The sequence below is a fragment of the Panulirus ornatus genome, chromosome 9, assembly GCF_036320965.1.
Source record: "Panulirus ornatus isolate Po-2019 chromosome 9, ASM3632096v1, whole genome shotgun sequence".
Lineage (NCBI taxonomy): Eukaryota > Metazoa > Arthropoda > Malacostraca > Decapoda > Palinuridae > Panulirus > Panulirus ornatus.
In genome coordinates, this window is record NC_092232.1 from 8,396,431 (window position 1) to 8,417,098 (window position 20,668).

At 46.8% G+C, this 20,668-nt stretch overlaps 1 protein-coding gene across 10 annotated transcripts in view; it reads left to right on the plus strand.

The window, feature by feature from the left end:
* The window catches only part of Smyd4-3 (SET and MYND domain containing, class 4, member 3), a 250,354-nt gene that overhangs the window by 11,102 nt on the left and 218,584 nt on the right, over nucleotides 1-20,668 (plus strand). For 2 of the 10 annotated variants that reach the window (XM_071664599.1, XM_071664598.1), the window contains exon 1: nucleotides 2,015-2,046. The exons of 7 other annotated variants lie outside the window; for them this stretch is intronic. In XM_071664599.1, the coding sequence (XP_071520700.1) occupies nucleotides 2,030-2,046 (17 nt within the window). In that variant the 5' untranslated portion in view covers nucleotides 2,015-2,029. Of the gene's footprint in view, nucleotides 1-1,942; nucleotides 2,047-20,668 lie in introns of those variants that run through there. One more of the 10 variants, XM_071664602.1, reaches the window with a different exon arrangement.

Below are 20,668 nucleotides of genomic sequence, written 5' to 3' on the forward strand. Positions count from 1 at the left end.
TTGATGTTTTTCTCCTCGTGTGTTAAGTTAGAAATTGCCAAACAGCTCAAGAACATCGAGAACATATCAGCCATAAGGTGGAGGCAGCGAAAAGACACACCATGAGGAAGCGGATAACACGACCATCATGTAAGGCGATGGGCAGGAGGCAACTACAAATTGATTTTTTACCCTCGTGTGATCCATACAACCTTGCCTTTACCCTCCTAGGCTACGGGGGAGGCTGCGTGCGCAGTTACGTCACGCGGGTGGGCGGAGCCTGGTTCCACCTCCGGCAGGTAGTCTACTCAATATTCTTCTTAAATATTTAATTGGCTCGTGTAATTACGACAACCGCATATCCTTTTGTTATACTAATCGATAAGGGCAATCTGTCTATCGTAGATCGAAACCACCTTCAAGTAAGAGGTTTAAGATAACATACAAGGGATTGTTAAAACCTCAAACTTGCATGGCTCTCGCGCCCTGAACAGTGTCGTCTTTCAAGTTTATGTGATGATATTATCTTAATAAAAAGGGCAGGAAGGGTGTCAATGCCAGGGTCACCTGCCTTGGTCATTCGTCTGCCAGGTTAGCCAAGACCGGCTCTGAGGGCGTGGCGACCGTTAGGAGATAACACGAGATAGGCTTCGTCGGGAAGGGTTTATAAGGATATATATATATATATATATATATATATATATATATATATATATATATATATATATATATATATATATATATATATATATTAACAGATATATATATATATATATATATATATATAGAGAGAGAGAGAGAGAGAGAGAGAGAGAGAGAGAGAGAGAGAGAGAGAATTAGCTGAATTGAGTTCTTGAATATTTTATATATTCAGATGATGCATGTATTTAGCTCCTGTGTGTTGGCTGCTTTGGGGTGCTCCCCCCCCCCCCCCCCTCCCTCACATAACTGTGTGAACTTTAAGTAGCTCAAAGGTTCGCTGATTCGGTTTCTGTGTCTTTCATTCCATGGCTGGACTGTGGAATTCTCCATCGCATATTTTCCTTCGTTCCTACCGTCAGTTTTCACTTAATACCCACTTGGAGTACTTCTTTTTTTTGGAAACTCCTTTTATGTGATTCAGACTTCGATTTTGAAGTGGCCACCTGTAGTGCTGAAATATGCCTTTTCATTAAGAGAATATGAAAAAGGAATGACATGGTCTCTGGGGACTGTAGATGGATGATCCACGAAGATCCTTACTCGTAACCATTAGAAAGTTGTTTAAGATTCTTTTGGTACGAATGGTAAGTGCAGTGTGCATACAGAACATCTTTGTTAAATCCTTTGTCGTCGAAAACATTATTCACTTTAGGTTATATTTTATTCACTTCAGGTTAATAGAATTGACCCTATTTTCGGTTTATATACTTTATGTATATCTTTCGTTTCCTCTTGTGTATATACGTGTAAATGTTTTCAGGTGATCTTCCTACGGTTTGTAAAACTAAGAGGAATGTGAGATAACGTATCTTTGAATCCAGACGTGTTGCGTCGAGACGTAAATTTACGCAAAGCCTGGCATGGGTCCTTGTCAATGACAGCTCGTTATCTGGTATGCCATTACTGGCACAGATTCGGTGTGTGTGTGTGTGTATATCTTGAGTGAATGATTGCTCGTTGGTGTGTGTGTGTGTGTGGTATGCATGATATATGAGTGACATCAGAAGTAGTTTTAGACCTTTCGACACAGGGTTCGAACTCTGGCTTAATAACACTGTAAATAGCCATTCTATCCTTCAACCCCTACAAGACCGTGAAATGATGGCTAGTCCAGTCAAGCGAACGACCAACTTTGCCAATTAAAGGTCGTTCGGGGTCAACCACCGACCGCTCCCGAAGTTGAGGGAGCCGAGCGTCGTAGTTCAAGCCAGGTGCTCGTCCCTTACGGAGGAAGAGGAAGAGGAGGAGGGAGAGGAGGAATTCAAACCTTGTCATTACGGAGTCAGTGCTGGTGTACCTCGGGAGAGCCACGCTTAGTTTACATAAGAGGTTTACGGGAGCACTTGCGATGCTGATGGAAGGATGGTTAGTTTTTTGGTTCTTGTTGTTTTGTTTGATTTCTGTGTTTTATTCTCTCTCTATTTTAGGTTACTTGTGCCCGGATATTTTCTCAATGACCTGAAGTGTGGTATTGTATTCCCACATTAAGGAACTATGTTGTAACTTTTTTTTGTTTTGTTTCTGTATTATTACTTTTATTTTTTTGTTTCTATATTATTACTTTTATTTTCTTGTTTCTATATTATTACTTTTATTTTTTTGTTTCTGTATTGTTACTTTTATTTTTTTGTTTCTATATTATTACTTTTATTTTTTTGTTTCTATATTGTTACTTTTATTTTTTTTTGTTTATATTATTACTTTTATTTTTTTGTTTCTATATTATTACTTTTATTTTCTTGTTTATGTTATTACTTTTATTTTTTGTTTCTATATTGTTACTTTTATTTTTTTGTTTCTATATTATTACTTTTATTTTTTTGTTTCTATATCATTACTTTTATTTTTTTGTTTCTATATTATTACTATTATTCGTTCATTCTTTTTTGAGTGTATGACCCTCGGTTGCTTTCGTTATGGTGTACACATTTGGAAAGCTTTTATTACAGCATAGAAAAGTTTGAAAAAAAAAATGTACGTTCGTAGAGAAAGTTTTACTTGGGCCCCTTTCGAATTAGGGGAGAGAGAGAGAGAGATCAATTGTGCTTTTCTGATCAACAGTTCGCATATCATTGTCACCTCGTGCCTCAGGGCACAATAATGGTAGTAAAAAAAAACTAAAAAAAAAAAAGAAAGACATTTATTCGTATAGAAATCAGACGACCAAGGTGCGTCGTTCACTATATAGCGCCGTTGCTTCGTCCATCAGTCGTCACATGACACGCACAACGGAACACACACAACCGACGAAACGCGCTAGGAAAGTTTTCCCTTCCCTCCTCACCCCCATTCTCCACCCACCACCACCCCGTTAGCTGAGCACTTCACTCGCTCGTTGGCGGTTCGTTGCGAAATTACCACCCGCGCCAAGCCAACATTCGAAGGAAACACTTTTTTTTTTTTTTATTTCTTTTATTTGTACGCTTGTGTCAAGCGGGCGGACTACTGTTGTACACTTGATCAGTGCCTTTCACCGTGTTGTGGTGGTGGTCGCTCGTCCCTCTTTATTGCCGTGATAGAGAGAGAGAGAGAGAGAGAGAGAGAGAGAGAGAGAGAGAGAGAGAGAGAGAGAGAGTTGATGATTGAGTTGATTAAAGCAATGACAAGAAGGTGGTGGTGGGGGATTCTCTCTCTCTCTCTCTCTCTCTCTCTCTCTCTCTCTCTCTCTCTCCCTGTTCTTGCAATTGATTGAACCAGCGAGGCGTCGCAACGGTCTCTGTTGTCGTAAGCAAGTCGCTACTCCGAGGACGTCGGCAATTTTTATTATACGTAGGCAACAAATCTTCGTTTGTTTTACCTGCGCTACCTCGCCGACGCGGGAAACGGCGATTAAGTATGATATATGAATATAATCATTGATGGTGTTACCAACCGAAATTATTGCTGACGTGCTGTCAGTGGATTGAATCAAGGCATGTGAAGCGTCTGGGGTAAACCATAGAAAGCTATGTAGGTATGTATATTGCGTGTGTGGACGTATGTATATACATGTGTATGGGGGGGGTGGTTGGGCCATTTCTTTCGTCTGTTTCCTTGCGCTACCTCGCAAACGCGGGAGACAGCGTCAAAGCAAAAAAAGAAAAAAAAAAAAAAAATATATATATATATATATATATATATATATATATATATATATATATACATTGCTTTTCTCGGCTACGCTAGGAAAAAAAGTTGAGCTCTGTGTGTGTGTGTGTGTGTGTGTTAGGGACGCGCGAGGGGTCCACCATGTTCAGAATGCAGCACTAGCTAGGCTCGCCGTGCATGTTGTGCTTCTGTAAACCTGACGTGTGCTTTTGCATGGCGTTGCTGTGCCTGGTGCATGCTGATGCCTCGTCTTCTCGTCCTGCTTCGTCGTCATGTGCAGAGTTGGGCACCGCAGGGATTTGTAAGTGCGACGGGTTTTCTCCAGGTGGTGTATAAGTGCTGGGTATTTTCACTTGAGGGTTTATAAGTGCTTGGGATGTTCGCTTGGTTTATAAGTAATGGGTATTTTCACTTGAAGGTTTATAAGTGCTTGGGATGTTCGCTTGGTTTATAAGTGCTAGGTATTTTCACTTGAGGGTTTATAAGTGCTTGGGATGTTCGCTTGGTTTATAAGTGCTAGGTATTTTCACTTGAGGGTTTATAAGTGCTTGGGATGTTCGCTTGGTGGATTTTTGAAGTACTAAGGATCTACGTTAGGTTAGGTTTATAAGTGTTGTAAGGATCCTCGCTAAGGGGTTTATAAGTGCTAGGGAACTTCATTAGATGTTTTATAAGTGCTAGGGAACTTCATTAGATGTTTTATAAGTGCTAGGGAACTTCATTAGATGTTTTATAAGTGCTAGGTGGTTTATAAGTACAAGGAATTTTCACTAGATGGTTTATGATTACTAGGGATCTTTGCTAAGTGGTTTAAGTACTATGGATCTTCGTTAGGTGGTTTATAAGTACTAGAGATCTTCGCTTGGTGGTTTATAAGTACTAGGGATCTTCGGTAGGTGATTTATATGTGCTAAGTATCCACTACATGGTTTATAAGTACTAGAAAACTCACTAAATGGTTTATAAGTACTAGAGATCTTCTTTAAATGGTTTGTAAGTACTAGAAAATTTCATTAGATGGTTTATCAGGACTAAGAGCTTCACTAGATGGTTTATAAGTACTAGGGATCTTCACTAGATGGTTTATAAGTACTAGGGATCTTCACTAGATGGTTTATAAGTACTAGGGATCTTCACTAGATGGTTTATAAGTACTAGGGATCTTCACTAGATGGTTTATAAGTACGAGGAAACTTCACTAGATGGTTTATAAGTACTAGAGATCTTCACTAGAGGGTTTGTAAGTACGAGGAAACCACCAGATGGTTTCTAAGTATTAATCATCTTCGTTGGATGGTTTCTAAGTACTAGAGACTTTCAGTAGATCATTTATAGATACTAGGGATCTTCTAGATAGCTTGTAAGTACAAGGGACCTGTCACTAGATGGTTTACAAGTATGAAGGACCTCCGATAGATCATTGATAACTGCTGGGGATCTCACTAAATAACTTATAAGTGCTTTTTGAACTTTCTCTAGAAGGGTTACAAGTTTTTGGACCTTGCCCTAGAGAGTCTGTAAGGACTAGGGTACTTTATCTAGATAGTTGATGAGCGTTTAGGACTCTATAGGAATTGAGAGGTACTAGGGAGCTTTACTAGGTAATCTAGGAACCTTAAAGGTCCACAAGACAGTTCATCAGCACCAGGATCCCGTATTATATAATGTGAAGATGCAAAGAATCTTGAATATTTGAACGTAGGTCAGGAATAGACTTTCCAGGAAGTAAAAGCAAATAGAGATATCGCCGGAGTGATTGGCAGACGGGTGCCATGCGAAGCATGAGCGACAGAGGGTTGGGTCATTCCCACAGTCATAAAGAACGAGTGGGTGTGGGTGTGGGTGGGTGTGTGTTTTACTCCCGGCAGTCCAGACAGTCAGAGGCGACGGGTGAGGGGCGGTGAGGGAGTCATTCAAGAGTCGTGAGCGAGTGTGAGAGCGAAAGCCAGTTTAGGTGTGTTTCGTCAGGGGTCGAGAGACGGAAAACTTAGCCGCCATGTCTTCTTGCCTCCACACTATCATTCGTCTTTAGTTCAGAAAAAAGAAAAGAAAAGAGGAGAAGTCCTCTTTTTTTGTCTCTCTCTCTCTCTCTCTCTCTCTCTCTCTCTCTCTCTCTCTCTCTCTCTCTCTCTCTCTCTCTCTCTCTCTCTCTCCCAAAGGGCTGGTATTGGGGCAGTCCTGTCGAGCCCCAGCACACGGACGGCAACGCATGCAGCGCCACACCAGCGTGCGCTGGGGCATCAGTCACCCCTCTCGATTACCCAATGATTTTTTAGTTCTACAGAATTGTCTGTACTGAAGTTACGATATGCCTCGCCCAGCAGGGATTCGAATGAGGCCGTGTTTGCAAAAAGCTGAGTATTTTGCATCATATATATATATATATATATATATATATATATATATATATATATATATATATATATATATATATATGTGTGTGTGTGTGTGTGTGTGTGTACCGTCGACCTCAAGGACTGTACCGTCGTCCTCGAGCATTGTACCGTCGTACTCGAGGATTGTACCCTCGTCCTCAAAGACTGTACCGTCGTCCTCGAGCATTGTACCGTCGTCTTCGAACATTGTACCCTCGTCCTCGATGATTGTTCCGTCGTCCTCGAAGACTGTATCGTCGTCCTCGATGACTGTACCGTCGTCCTCGAGGACTGTACCGTCGTTCTCAAGGATTGTACTGTCGTCTCCTCGAGGACTGTACCGTCGTTCTCGAGGACTGTACCGTGGTCCTCAAGGATTGTACCGTCGTCCTCGAGGACTGTACCGTGGTCCTCGAGGATTGTACCGTCGTCCTCGAGGACTGTACCGTCGTCCTCGAGCATTGTACCGTTGTCCTCGAGGATTGTACCGTCGTCCTCGAGGACTGTACCGTCGTCCTCGATGACTGTACCGTCGTCCTCGAGGACTGTACCGTCGTCCTCAAGGATTGTACCGTCGTCCTCGAGCATTGTACCGTCTTCCTCGAGCATTGCACCGTCGTCCTCGAGGACTGTACCGTCGTCCTTGAGCATTGTACCGTCGTCCTCGAAGACTGTATCGTCGTCCTCGATGACTGTACCGTCGTCCTCGAGGACTGTACCGTCGTTCTCAAGGATTGTACCGTCGTCTCCTCGAGGACTGTACCGTCGTCCTCGAGGACTGTACCGTCGTTCTCAAGGATTGTACCGTCGTCTCCTCGAGGACTGTACCGTCGTTCTCGAGGACTATACCGTCGTCCTCAATGATTGTACCGTCGTCTTCGAGGACTGTACCGTCGTCTTCGAGGACTGTACCGTCGTCTTCGAGGACTGTACCGTCGTCTTCGAGGACTGTACCGTCGTCCTCGAGGACTGTACCGTCGTGTTGAAGGGGGTTACAACGAGGAGTGCGTTGCTCTTTTAAGTGAGCGAACTTTACCGCCTCCCTCGGGAAAGTAAGAGCGACACACGTTCGTACATCACAAGGCGCATTTCCCTCCCTCATTATGATACTGTCTTCGCACACGCTTATCGAAGTGCACATGTCACCACCTTCCTTGTTATCAGTGGGAAGCCATATCTTGGAATCGATTCTTGAAAAGAACAAACAAAAAAGAGAGAGCGAAGGGTAAATGAGGAGGCTTCCCTCACCTCCCTTCCCTCACCCTCTCCTTCTGGATTCAGTCCCGACGTCCTCAAAATATTTCGACCAGACTCCCTGGACCCAGGCTTGACAAATGGTCGAGGGCGGCAGGACCATTAATTTGGTTGCCAGAAACTCAGTCAAGAATGCTTATCTGATCTTTATGATACTGTGAGGACTTTTATTGCAACAGTCAATGATTTTCGTGTCATATTATTAGTTCCGAGGAACTCGCTTCGTGTTAGTTCGTAAGGATGAATAGTCTCGTGGTCTAGAGGTACGATATTTTTCGGGTGTAAGGTACGACGTCTCGAGCCGTGTTGTTTACCAGCCTACGATATCTTCTAACCTTCTTGCCCCCAGGCTCTTGGCCTGACGGTTCCAGTCCAGCCAAGACAACACACGGATGAGGGAGAGAATGCTCTTGGCAAAATGTTTTTGCATCGGTAACTGACTAATATATTGAACTTGCTAATATATTTATCTTTATGTACTTCCCATCTACACTGAAATTCTTTTGAGTTTTTCTTTAATGTCTTTGTCTCAGGAAGTTTAAGTTGTTACTTAACTGGATTATTACTTGGTGTTTGGAGAGAAAAAACTTTGGGAAATGCTTCTAGAACGAGAAAGGGGCCAAGTGAAGATATTCCCTCTAAGGCTCAGTCCTCTGTTCTTGACGCTACCTCGCTGACGCGGGAAATACCAAATAAGTATAGTATAGTATAATATATATATATATATATATATATATATATATATATATATATATATATATATATATATATATATATATGTAACATACGCCCCAAAAGCCGCGTGAGCAGACAAGGAAAATTTGCGAGTTCTGTTGTATATCTTCAGGCTGAATAACTGCACACACACACACACACACACACACACACACACACACGCGCGCGCGCGCGCGCGCGCGCGCGCACAGGTCACAGTGAGGTGACCTCTGTTTGACAGGCTACGTCAAGTAGGACCCCGCCCACCGCCCGTGTTACCTCAGGTGACCCTGTGTGGGTTCCCCTGTATATGTTGTCTGATGTGCTAAGTTCGTGTTTGTGTGAGGTTGTAATACACGAAAGCTCTCCTATGTTTTACGGTACATACACTGGTGGTGGTTATACCGCGAGGTATTAACTCACTCTTGGCGTTGCTGTACCATCCCCAGTGGACGAAAAGGAGTACAGTCTACCGCTCATCTCCCCTACACCCCATTAGGAATCCATCATTTCCCTGCTCCTTCGTGGAGCGTAGCCTCGAGACTGCAGGAGCCCCATGAAAAGGACGTTCGTGTGAACGAATAATCGTGAAAATATTGTATATATTTATGTGATTTCGAAAGGTTGCATTGTGATGAAGGTACAGTATTCCAATTGGTATCGCTTAAGGGGTAACGAGGATAGAGAACTCGAAGAATACAGAAAAATAAAATCGTAAATAAGTGAAATATTACTGAATCTACAAGCATTGTTGTATGATGTATTTTCAACCACACTGATGTATAATTTATACAGATATGAATAACGTGTGTGTGTGACTTCAGGACTTAATGAATAATTGATGACGTATGAACGTGTGTATGTATGCATACTTTGTGGACTTATGAATGATGATTAAGGATGTATGAAGAATTTAAATAATGATGTATGAAGAACTTAGGTGGATCTTCAAGACTTTATGAACTCTTGAGGATACACGAGGGACCTATGTATAGCTTCAGGACTTATGAATGCTTGCTTCACTTCAGGACCCATAGCTCATTCAAGATCTATGAAGACCTTCCACGTCACTTCCAGGACCTAACGAATGACTTGAGGACAGATGAGGAAGAGCCTGTGTGTGTGGTGGTGGTGGTGGGTACCTTACGGGTGAAGACTGTGGGAGCGTGGGGGGCTGTGGTGGGTACCTTACGGGTGAAGACTGTGGGAGCGTGGGGGGCTGTGGTGGGTACCTTACGGGTGAAGACTGTGGGAGCGTGGGGGGGCTGTGGTGGGTACCTTACGGGTGAAGACCGTGGGAGCGTGGGGGGCTGTGGTGGGTACCTTACGGGTGAAGACTGTGGGAGCGTGGGGGGCTGTGGTGGGTACCTTACGGGTGAAGACCGTGGGAGCGTGGGGGGCTGTGGTGGGTACCTTACGGGTGAAGACTGTGGGAACGTGGGGCAGCCAGCCCCCCCTGGTTATTCGAGGGTGTGAGTTAAGAAGGTGTTTAGTCGAGACGTCATTTGCAGTTAAGACGGGAAGGCGTTGGCAAGGGAGGGAGGGAGAGGTGTGTGTGTGTGTGTGTGTGTGTGTGTGTGTGTGTAGACATACACACAGAGCCCCTAGCCCAGGTCTTGGAATCTGTGTGTGTGTGTGTGTGTGTGTGTGTGTGTGTGTGTAGACATACACACACAGCCCCTAGCCCAGGTCTTGGAATCTCTCTCTCACTCTCTCTCTCTCTCTCTCTCTCTCTCTCTCTCTCTCAGCCCAGCCCAGCCGCCCCACATGGCCTACGCCTGGAGCAACATACTGAAGGTGTAGGTGTGTTAAGGCCCGTGAGTCGCTCAACAGGGAAGATGGAGACGCGAGAGTTGTTCTTTTAAAGTCTTCCAGAACCAACAGGCTTTTTATTTTTGGAAAGTAGATCAGACCGAAAATATACGTCAAACCCGGCCACGTAGGTAGAGCGGTTAGTTAGTCGATATGCTAAAGTGCCGGGAGAAATTAAGAGCCACGATGCGTAGGGTCACCTGCAGAAACGTTCGGTAGAAAACTTTTCCGCAGGGTTGAAGTCAGTCCCAGATGAACGGAGGATCGAGTGATGATCATTCGGCGATCGCAGCTCTCTGGGCAGCCGAGGAGGGAGGAGTAAGTCGCCTTGTACCCACCCTCAAACCAGACACGTCCCTCGTTTAAATGCCGTCGTAGACACTCTTTTATGTATGTGTGTAGGTAGGTGGGTAGGGAGGGGACTCTCTCTCTCTCTCTCTCTCTCTCTCTCTCTCTCTCTCTCTCTCTCCATCACAGAACCGCCCAGCATCAGCCTTCACCAGGATCTTATGCTTCGTGTTAACAGGTTCCGGAAAGCATGTTTGGAGTGGGAGGGGGAAGTGAGGAGTGTTCCCTTGGCTTCTACTTTGCATTATGAAGTGTTTCTTCTCTCTCTCTCTCTCTCTCTTTCTCTCTCTCTCTCTCTCTCTCTCTCTCTCTCTCTCTCTCTCTCTCTCTCTGTCTCTCTCTCTCTCTCTCTCTCTCTCTCTCTCTCTCTCTCTCTCTCTCTCTCTCTCTCTCTCGCTTGTTTCTTTTTTTTAATGTGTACGTTGTGAGTCAGAGGTTGTGACAGTGTTTTATAGCGCGTCGATTATCATTTGTGAGTGTGTGTGTGTGTGTGTGTGTGTGTGTGTTTGTGTGTGTGTGTGTCTTGTACAGTATGTACGTGCTTGGTAAGAGAGTGAGTTTTGACACGAGCCAGAATGACTGAGTCAGTGTGAAATTAAGAGTGAGTGGACCTACGTACGTTGATGTGAATTAGTGTGAATGAAGCGGGTCTCCCTCTGAGCGTGAGTACGTTAAGAGTGACACAGTAAATCACACTTACAACGCCAGTAGGAGTCACAGTATGAGCGTGAATGAGTGTGAGCGAGGGCTGGACTGAGTCTCATTGAGTCACACTGGCCACTGTTGGGAGCGGTTATGACGCTGCCATATATATATATATATATATATATATATATATATATATATATATATATATATATATATATATATTTCTTTCTTTCTTTCTTTCAAACTATTCGCCATTTCCCGCGTTAGCAAGGTAGCGTTAAGAACAGAGGACTGGGCCTCTGAGGGAATATCCTCACCTGGCCCCCTTCTCTGTTCCTTCTTTTGGAAAATTAAAAAAAAAAAAACAAGAGGGGAGGATTTCCAGCCCCCCCCCCCCCCCCCCCCGCTCCCTCCCCTTTTAGTCGCCTTCTACGACACGCAGGGAACACTTGGGAAGTATTCTTTCTCCTCTCTCTCTCTCTCTCTCTCTCTCTCTCTCTCTCTCTCTCTATATATATATATATATATATATATATATATATATATATATATATATATATATATATATTGGAAAGGATCAAAATTTTGCGCGTGATCAAGATATTCCTATGAGTCCACGGGGAAAATGATGTATATCATCGATGTATATCATCTGACAGTTATATTTCTCTCTTGTGTCTCCCCTGATGATGTGATTATTACACGAAAGTGCACTTGAGAACTTTTCGTGTTTCATTTTCCCCGTGGACTCATAGGAATATCTTGATCACGCGCAAAATTATGATCCTTTCCAATATATATATATATATATATATATATATATATATATATATATATATATATATATATATATATACACCATTTGGTGGAGCAGAGTGTCAGACGAGGGAGAATTAATCAGTAAATGGGATTGTGAGGGAATAGGTTACAAGCCGGTCAATATCTATATCTGGAGCCTTACAGATCCGTCCGACCATGTTATCTGATAAGCCGATATTTACCCAACACAGACGCCCTGGCCGTATTGTACGATCCTACTCTGACATATTGTGAATATTTTTGGAATTTTGTAACAGAGATGTTATGCCTCTTTTTGGAATCATGGCCCAGAGATATTATGTATATTATGGGATCTTTTACCATAATTTTTTTAAAAATTACGAAAACGGGACCTGGTTAGTGGAAAGTGGTCTTATAGTAACATGCATGTCTTGATGAATTACCCATAGTATTTAATTACTTGTCTTCTCATACGTGATTGAATTCTCTTCAAGAACTGTATTTTTGATAGTTGTATAAATGCCCATGTAATGTTTACAATTGGACAACCCAATTATAACCGTTTACAACCCAGTTTGTAACTGTTTAACACTTATGTAACGACAACTCAGCAGATGCTTTTGATTTTCCACGTATTTGAATATCATAATATAGACTGTGTCTCGCGACGTTCAGCTGCGTGGTAACAAGTGCAGGCAGGGCTGGTGAGAGGGCCAGACACGAAGAACACCTGGGAAAATAATACATCTTGTGAGGAGGTGAGAAGGCAGGCTTGATGAGGAGACAGTGAGAGATGTGGGTGTACACAGGAGGAAGAGGAGGAGGTGGTGGTGATGCTGTGCGGTGGTTCGATGTTTAGCTGGTATAATTATAACGTGTCAGAGTTCTTTTGCATTGGTGAGGACCAAGAGGAGGAGGAGGAGGGTACAGTGCTTGACTGGCCTAAATAGAGAGGTGATGTGTGCCTGCCACCGGGCGGGATGCTGCCGGTGGTGGAGGATTGAGTTAAGAAAAGTTAGTCAGTTGTGGTAAGGTGAGATGAGGTTGGCAGGGTTCCCGTAATGACGGTGTGGGCGCTGTGAGGCATACCTCCCGTGGGAGAATTGCATGCATGCCGGATCTCGTGGAGCTTCTGCAGAAGAGAGAATGCGTTGTCGAGGTTTTGAGGTAAATGGGCAATTGCCATGTGTGCTGCAGGAGTATCGGCCGTAGGTTCCGTGTCTCAGGCTTTGGCAGTGTTTCTCGGAAGGGCAGGAGACAGAGTAACCATAGATCTGCTGTTGAAGGAAATTGTGGACGATGAGACACCATAGAGACCCCGCCGATGTAGAGTCATGAGCCAGGAGTCACACGGTAGACGTTTGCCGATGAAGACTTGCTTTGGTGTCCAGGCGTCAGAAGACTGGATGACTCACTGTAGTATGGTTGGGTGTGTTTATCAAGATAGGGTCGGCCAAGCCGATAGCATTAATTGTGTGGGCGTGGCCGCCAAGTCAATACATGATTTGGCCTCTGGGAAGTTATGGTGGATTGCTAACTGGTTGGGTGGGTTGGGGTAAGACCCAGGTGGCCCCACGCCCATTGTCCCAGCATCAACAGTAATCCCACCATAACGTCACGTCACACTGTCGGAGAGATGTGCAGGGAGTGTGTGTGTGTGTGTGTGTGTGTGTGAGGCGTCCACAGTGAGTCGATGCCATAGAGACGAGGATATACCCCCGAGATACCGGTGGATATACAGACAAGGCAGCTGAATTATTTAACCACCACCCGACCATTCTCGCACGTCAGTTGTACCTACACTGTACATCCGGACGCAGCAAACTCTCGTCCGTCTCTCCACTGCACCTATTCCTTGTCTAGCCTCTTCACTCCCTTCCGATCTCCGAGCACTGTAAGGACACCATTGTCCTGGCGTGGCTTAATGGAGACGAGGAGAGAGAGAGAGAGAGAGAGAGAGAGAGAGAGAGAGAGAGAGAGACATATGACGAGAGAGACAGAGAAACGTGTGGGAGATTGAACAAAAGGCTCCGGCTAAATGAAATGATATGGAGAGATTAACTAAATTAAAGTATCTGTGGCAGTGGAGGAAAAAAAAAGGTGAAAATAGTATAGAAGAAGAGAAGTTGATGAAAGTGATACATACGAAAGATAGAAAAAGATATTTATAAGAGAATAGATCGATAGGTGTGTTCAGGGAATAGATATGAAAGGGGTAACATACTAATACAGGAGGAGACTTTAGGGGCAAGTTCAGATGACAGTCACGAAGGAGACATGGGATTAGACGAGATACAGAGACTAGGGACTAACATACAGAGAGAGAGAGAGAGAGAGAGAGAGAGAGAGAGAGAGAGAGAGAGAGAGAGAGAGAGAGAGAGAGAGAGAAATATATTAAGATAAATCCTGAGGGACGCGCACACACACACAAGGCTAGGACTGAATTTACTAGAGAAGAAAATGGAATGGTTGATCAGGTGTGACATTTTCTTCTCTCTCTCTCTCTCTCTCTCTCTCTCTCTCTCTCTCTCTCTCTCTCTCTCTCTCTCTCTGGGACGTGTTAGGTTTGACGTCAACCACCACGACGACCCCTTCTCCCCACACCCCCTGGCTGGTAATGTCACCCTCTTAGTTATTCATGTCAAAGTCCGTGGTGTGTCGTGATGTCAACCCCTCGCTTGTTGGTGTGTCGCGACTTCATTGTGACGTCGGATGACGGTTCTCCGCCCCTGGAGTCTCGTGACGTCACCCCTTTCAGCTGACGTCATCACTGCGTTGCGTCACGAAATAAGGAGTGATGGTCTAGGGAGACGGAGGGAGGGAGACCAGGTTCGATGGCTGGTGCCACACGACAGTCCTCGCCCTCCGTACTGGGCTCAAATGGTTCTCAAGGGCTGGTTTCTAACCACCCCCCTCCTGCCGCAGCTCGATTTGTGACCCGAAGCTTCTGCTTTGATCAGTCATGCTGTTTGAGCTGTGTAGCCACCATGATTAGGTCCAGGTAAGCACTGTAGCCAGAGGCTCGTGTTGGGCCGCAACGCTCTACCTGTAAATGAAAAGGACTTGAACAGTATTAAGCCCCGTAAATCAGGTTCTCACGACACCGGCAGCGCACGATATTAAAGACCCCACCAGCTGGCTGCGTGAAGTGGACCGTCGGGCACAAAGGAGGAGGAGGAGGGGAACCTGTCGTGAGTGGGGACTGCATGCTTACCTGTGTCTTGCAGTCGAGTCTACCCTACGCAGGTGGGGTCCCCAGCGAACCATCCCCTTTTGACTCTCACGAGGGCCAGCTGCTGCTGCTGCTGCCCAAGTGTGTAGGGGCAGGTTCCTCCTCCTCCTTCTCCTCCTCCTCCTTCAGGGCATTGATGCGGGCTTTTTAAAGCCGCCGTGCCTCAGGGAACGCCGCGGGGGGTTGGAACAGAAGGCCTTTGGCCCACTGCCGTCCAAGCGACCTTGGCCGACCATCCGCGACCCATGTAATTATTAAACTCTTATCGATCTGTTGGCTACGTCGCCTCCCCTTGTTGTGACCACCACCACCACTCGACTCACTCACTATCCCCCTCTCTTCCCCAGCCTACCCTTCTGCTGCTGCACCGTCGCTGCTGCTGCTGCTGCTGCTACCTGGTGGTACGGCACGCTGCAGGGTCCTGCAGGAGGAGCAGGGCGGTCCACAGGCTGTCTTGAAAGGGTTCTAGCATAATGGGTCAGGCTGTCTTGAAGGGGTTCTAGTGTGGTACGTCTGGCTGTCTTGAAGGGGTTCTAGTGTGGTACGTCTGGCTGTCTTGAAGGGGCACCAGTATGGCAGGTCTGCCTGTCTTGAAGGGGCACCAGTATGGTAGGTCTGGCTGTCTTGAAGGGGCACCAGTATGGTAGGTCTGGCTGTCTTGAAGGGGCACCAGTATAGTAGGTCTGGCTGTCTTGAAGGGGCACCAGTATGGCAGGTCAGGCTGTCTTGAAGGGGCACTAGTATAGTAGGTCTGGCTGTCTTGAAGGGGCACCAGTATGGCAGGTCTGGCTGTCTTGAAGGGGCACCAGTATGGTAGGTCTGGCTGTCTTGAAGGGGCACCAGTATGGTAGGTCTAGCTGTCTTGAAGGGGCACCAGTATGGTAGGTCTGGCTGTCTTGAAGGGGCACCAGTATGGTAGGTCTGGCTGTCTTGAAGGGGCACCAGTATGGTAGGTCTGGCTGTCTTGAAGGGGCACCAGTATGGTAGGTCTGGCTGTCTTGAAGGGGCACCAGTATGGTAGGTCTGGCTGTCTTGAAGGGGCACCAGTATGGCAGGTCAGGCTATCTTGAAGGGGCACCAGTATGGCAGGTCTGGCTGTCTTGAAGGGGCACCAGTATGGTAGGTCTGGTTGTCTTGAAGGGGCACCAGTATGGCAGGTCTGGCTGTCTTGAGGGGGCACCAGTATGGCAGGTCTGGCTGTCTTGAGGGGGCACCAGTATGGCAGGTCAGGCTGTCTTGAGGGGGCACCAGTATGGCAGGTCTGGCTGTCTTGAGGGGGCACCAGTATGGCAGGTCTGGCTGTCTTGAAGGGGCACCAGTATGGCAGGTCTGGCTGTCTTGAGGGGGCACCAGTATGGTAGGTCTGGTTGTCTTATAAGTATATTACAGTACCTCGGGTCTACTATGTTGATGAACAGCACAACCTCGTCGTCGTACAATATTCCAAAAAAAACCAATGTACCCGAGTCATTAATACTCCTCCTCCTCCTCTTCCTCTTCCTCCTCCCAGACTAATATAAAGTTTAGAAAGCTAATAATATTAAGAAGATAAATAATGAATATTAGAATGGCAGTTCTTGCGGCATTATAAAGTGAAAACTTGGGCCAGACTTCCCCAGCGAGTAAATTAATGGTTGCCGCTCCTAGCCATTCATCAAGACTGGGTTCAAGGACTCCTACGTCCGACTGGTGAATATCCGAAATACTTGAGGGAAATCGGGGTTTGAAGACTCTAGTCCGGCTGGTAAATATTCGAAATATTTGAGGGAAATGGGGACTGAGTCTGGGGTAAGGGCGTGGGAAGGGGGAAGGATGAGGAAGGGGGGCGGCGCGGAGGGAGGCCCCTTTCCTCTTCACACTTCGCACTGTTTAATGACGTTGCTCTCAAGATTTGGCCTCCGATTTATAACAAGGAATGGGTTGACGAATCCCCTTTCTTCGGCAGACGGGGAATTCGAATCCCCTCTCATCGCCAGACGGGGAATTCGAATCCCCTTTCTTCGCCAGACGGGGAATTATGACATCTTCACGGCTGAGGGGGTAAATATTTCCCAAGGTCTGGGCGAAGGCGATGGATGTGGACACGCAAGTTGAAGGCAATAGAAATCTTCGATTTACCCCTTGAGCACGACGGTACGACCCTTGAGCACGACGGTACGACCCTTGAGCACGACGGTGCGACCCTTGAGCACGACGGTGCGACCCTTGAGCACGACGGTACGACCCTTGAGCACGACGGTACGACCCTTGAGCACGACGGTACGACCCTTGAGCACGACGGTACGACCCTTGAGCACGACGGTATGACCCTTGAGCACGACGGTGCGTTAACTCCTTGTTGAGTCATACCGTGATTTGGCTTCATGGAGAAATATAGCCAAGTACGGTAAGCCTACCTCCCCCCACTCTCTCTCTCTCTCTCTCTCTCTCTCTCTCTCTCTCTCTCTCTCTCTCTCTCTCTCTCTCTCTCTCTCTCTCTCTCTCTCTCTCTCTCTCTCTCTCTCTCTCTCTCTCTCTCTCTCTCTCTCTCCCTTTCCCATCCTCCCGCTCATGTCTTTCTTCTCGTCTCTTAATTCACTCTCTTGAGAGAGAGAGAGAGAGAGAGAGAGAGAGAGAGAGAGAGAGAGAGAGAGAGAGAGAGAGAGAGAGAGAGAGAGAGGCACGCTTGGTCAGGGCTTATGGTAAAGCCGCGGGTCAGAACGCCGCCTCTGTCCCCTCACGAGACCAATGGATGCCTCTCTCTCTGGGGGATGTTTGGCCAAGAGGAGGAGGAGCAGCAACAGCTATACCACCCCTCTCACACCTCCTCACACACACACACACACACAGCTACCCCTCCCACCTACACCTACACACACACCTCCTCACCCCTCCCACCTACACACACACACACACACCTCCTCACCCCTCCCACCTACACACACACACACGCCTCCTCACCCCTCCCACCAACACACACACACACACACACACACACACACACACACACACACACACACACACACACACACACCTCCTCACCCCTCCCACCAACACACACACACACACACACACACACACACACACACACACACACACACACACACACACACACACACACACACACCTCCTAACCACGGCACATGTATCGGTGTGTGTGTGTATGTGTGGTTTGGGGGGGGCGTTCGTTCGCTCGGCACACGCCCCCTGAGTGGATATCTCTCTTTTAATATGGGAAACTGAAATTGAATTCTCTTTTACTTGGATATTTTTTTCTCCTCTATTTCATTCCCGTTCTTCTTTCCTGTCCAGCCTTAACGAGGTAGCGTCGAGGACCTGAGTTTTCAAAAGGACAAAAAAAAACAACAAAAATACTCCTCGCTTTGACTCCTTCTTCTGTCCCGTACTTTTTGAAGGTGATGATAAAGGAGGGGAGGATTTCCCAGCCCCCCCTCCTTTTCAATACCCTCCTCCTCCCCACCTTCTTAACCTTCTCGTCGTACGAAATACAGGCGATACATGGGTAAGGTCCTGTCGACCCCCAACCTAACTTTAACCTAATTTGCCCACATTTCTAAAAGCATCTAATTGGACTTAATCATCAGGTAAATATGATAGGAATCCCTTTTTTTTTTTCTCGCGAAGACCTGTTGTGGCAGATCAATTCTTTTACGAAAGACTTGCCCCCCCCCCCCCCCCCCAAAAAAAAAGAAACTCAAAACCTTTTTTTTCTCACCTCCGAAGGTGGTAGATATTGCCCACTTCGTAGCAGCGATAGATGGTCGACTGTATTGACAGACAACGCCTCCGTCCAAACTAGGGTGTGGGTGTGTCGTGCCAGGGCAGAGCCTGTGTCATAGTCATATGACATCAGCTTGAGGTCATTATTAAGGGGTAGGGGGGTAGGGGGTTGGGGGGGGAAAACCTGCCTGTCGTGAAGTGACAAAAAAATTTTGTTCCCTGAAGAAAAAAAAAGAAAGAAAATGGTCATCGTTCATTCAGTTGAAAGAAATTAGTCACCGTTCCTTCGTCATCGCTCATTCATTTGAAAGAAATTAGTCATGGTTCATTCAACTATCCTCAAGGTAATCCAAAGTCATTTTTTAACAGGTCATCTCGGGTCATCATAGGTCGAATAAGGTCACAATAGTTCAATCAACAAGACACACAGTGCTAGACCTGGTTTTATTTTGTACGAGGTCGAACAAGGTCATGACGTCCATCCGGGTCGTACAGGTCACGTCAAGCTCAAGAAGACCAACACAGGTCACAGCCAGAGACCAAATAAGACCGACACAGGTCACAACCAGAGACCAGGCAAGACCAACTCAGGTCACAACCAGAGACCTAACAATACCAACACAGGTCACAACCAGAGACCAGGCAAGACCAACTCAGGTCACAACCAGAGACCAAACAAGACCGACACAGGTCACAACCAGAGACCAAACAAGACCGACACAGGTCACAACCAGAGACTCGGCAAGACCAACACAGGTCACAACCAGAGACCAAACAAGACCAACTCAGGTCACAACAGGAGACCAAACAAGACCAGAAAACAAATTTTACGTTACGCAAGCTCAAGTCTCAGCCCCCCACCCCCCAACCCACACCCAGCCCACACACCCAGGGTGGGGACGCAGTGGCAGCCGGAGGGGAAGGGTGGAGGAGGCAGCGCTCCCTCCCTGGGAAGTAGTAGTACTAAGCAGACGGAGGAGAGAGAGAGAGAGAGAGAGACTCACCTCTCTCCTCCTCCTCATCCCGTGTTGCTCTTCGTCCAGTAACAGTCACAATATCAGTGGCCGACGACCCTAAATTTCCTGGCTTGGAATTTCGAGTACCAGGAATTAAGACTTGGAGGAGGAGGAGGAGGGAGGAAGGAAGAGGAGGGGGAGGCTGAGGAGGGAGGAGGAGGAGGAGGAAGGAGGAAGGAAGAGTAAGGGGAGGCTGAGGAGGGAGGAGGAGGAGGAGGAGGAGGAGGCACCTGCTTGTGTGGGGGAGGGAGAGGGTAGGGGCCGGGGGTGGGGTTATGGGTCCGTGAGGGTCCGGGAGAAGGTGGGGGCGGGGTAGGGGTTATGGGTCCGTGAGGGTCCGGGAGAAGGTGGGGGCCGGGGTGGGGTTATGGGTCCGTGAGGGTCCGGGAGAAGGTGGGGGCGGGGGTGGGGTTATGGGTCCGTGAGGGTCCGGGAGAAGGTGGGGCGGTGGTGGGGTTATGGGTCCGTGAGGGTCCGGGAGAAGGTGGGGGCCGGGGGTGGGGTTATGGGTCCGTGAGGGTCCGGGAGAAGTGGGGGGCGGGGGTGGGGTTATGGGTCCGTGAGGGTCCGGGAGAAGGCTAATTCCCCGAGAGCTGCGAATTACGGGTCGGGACACCGCGGGATATGATCTAATCAAAGGCTGGTACAGGGAAATTAGAATTAGGATGAGCGAGCTGGGGTCTAGGAAGAGATCGGACGATTTTCTTTAAGTATATTCTTCCTCATTGTATATATTTAAGTATATTCGCCATTTCCCGGGTTAGCGAGGTAGCGTTAAGAACAGAGGACTGGGCCATTGAGGGAACATCCTCTGTGCCTTCTTTTTGAAAAAATAAAAAAAAACCAGAGGTGAGGATTTCCAGCACCCCGCTCCCTTCCCTTTTAGTCGCCTTCTACGATACACAGGGAATACGTGGGAAGTATTCTTTCTCCCCTATCCCCAGGGATAATATATATATAATTGTGGGCAGGTTTTCTTACAACCGGATTAAGGGTTGGTC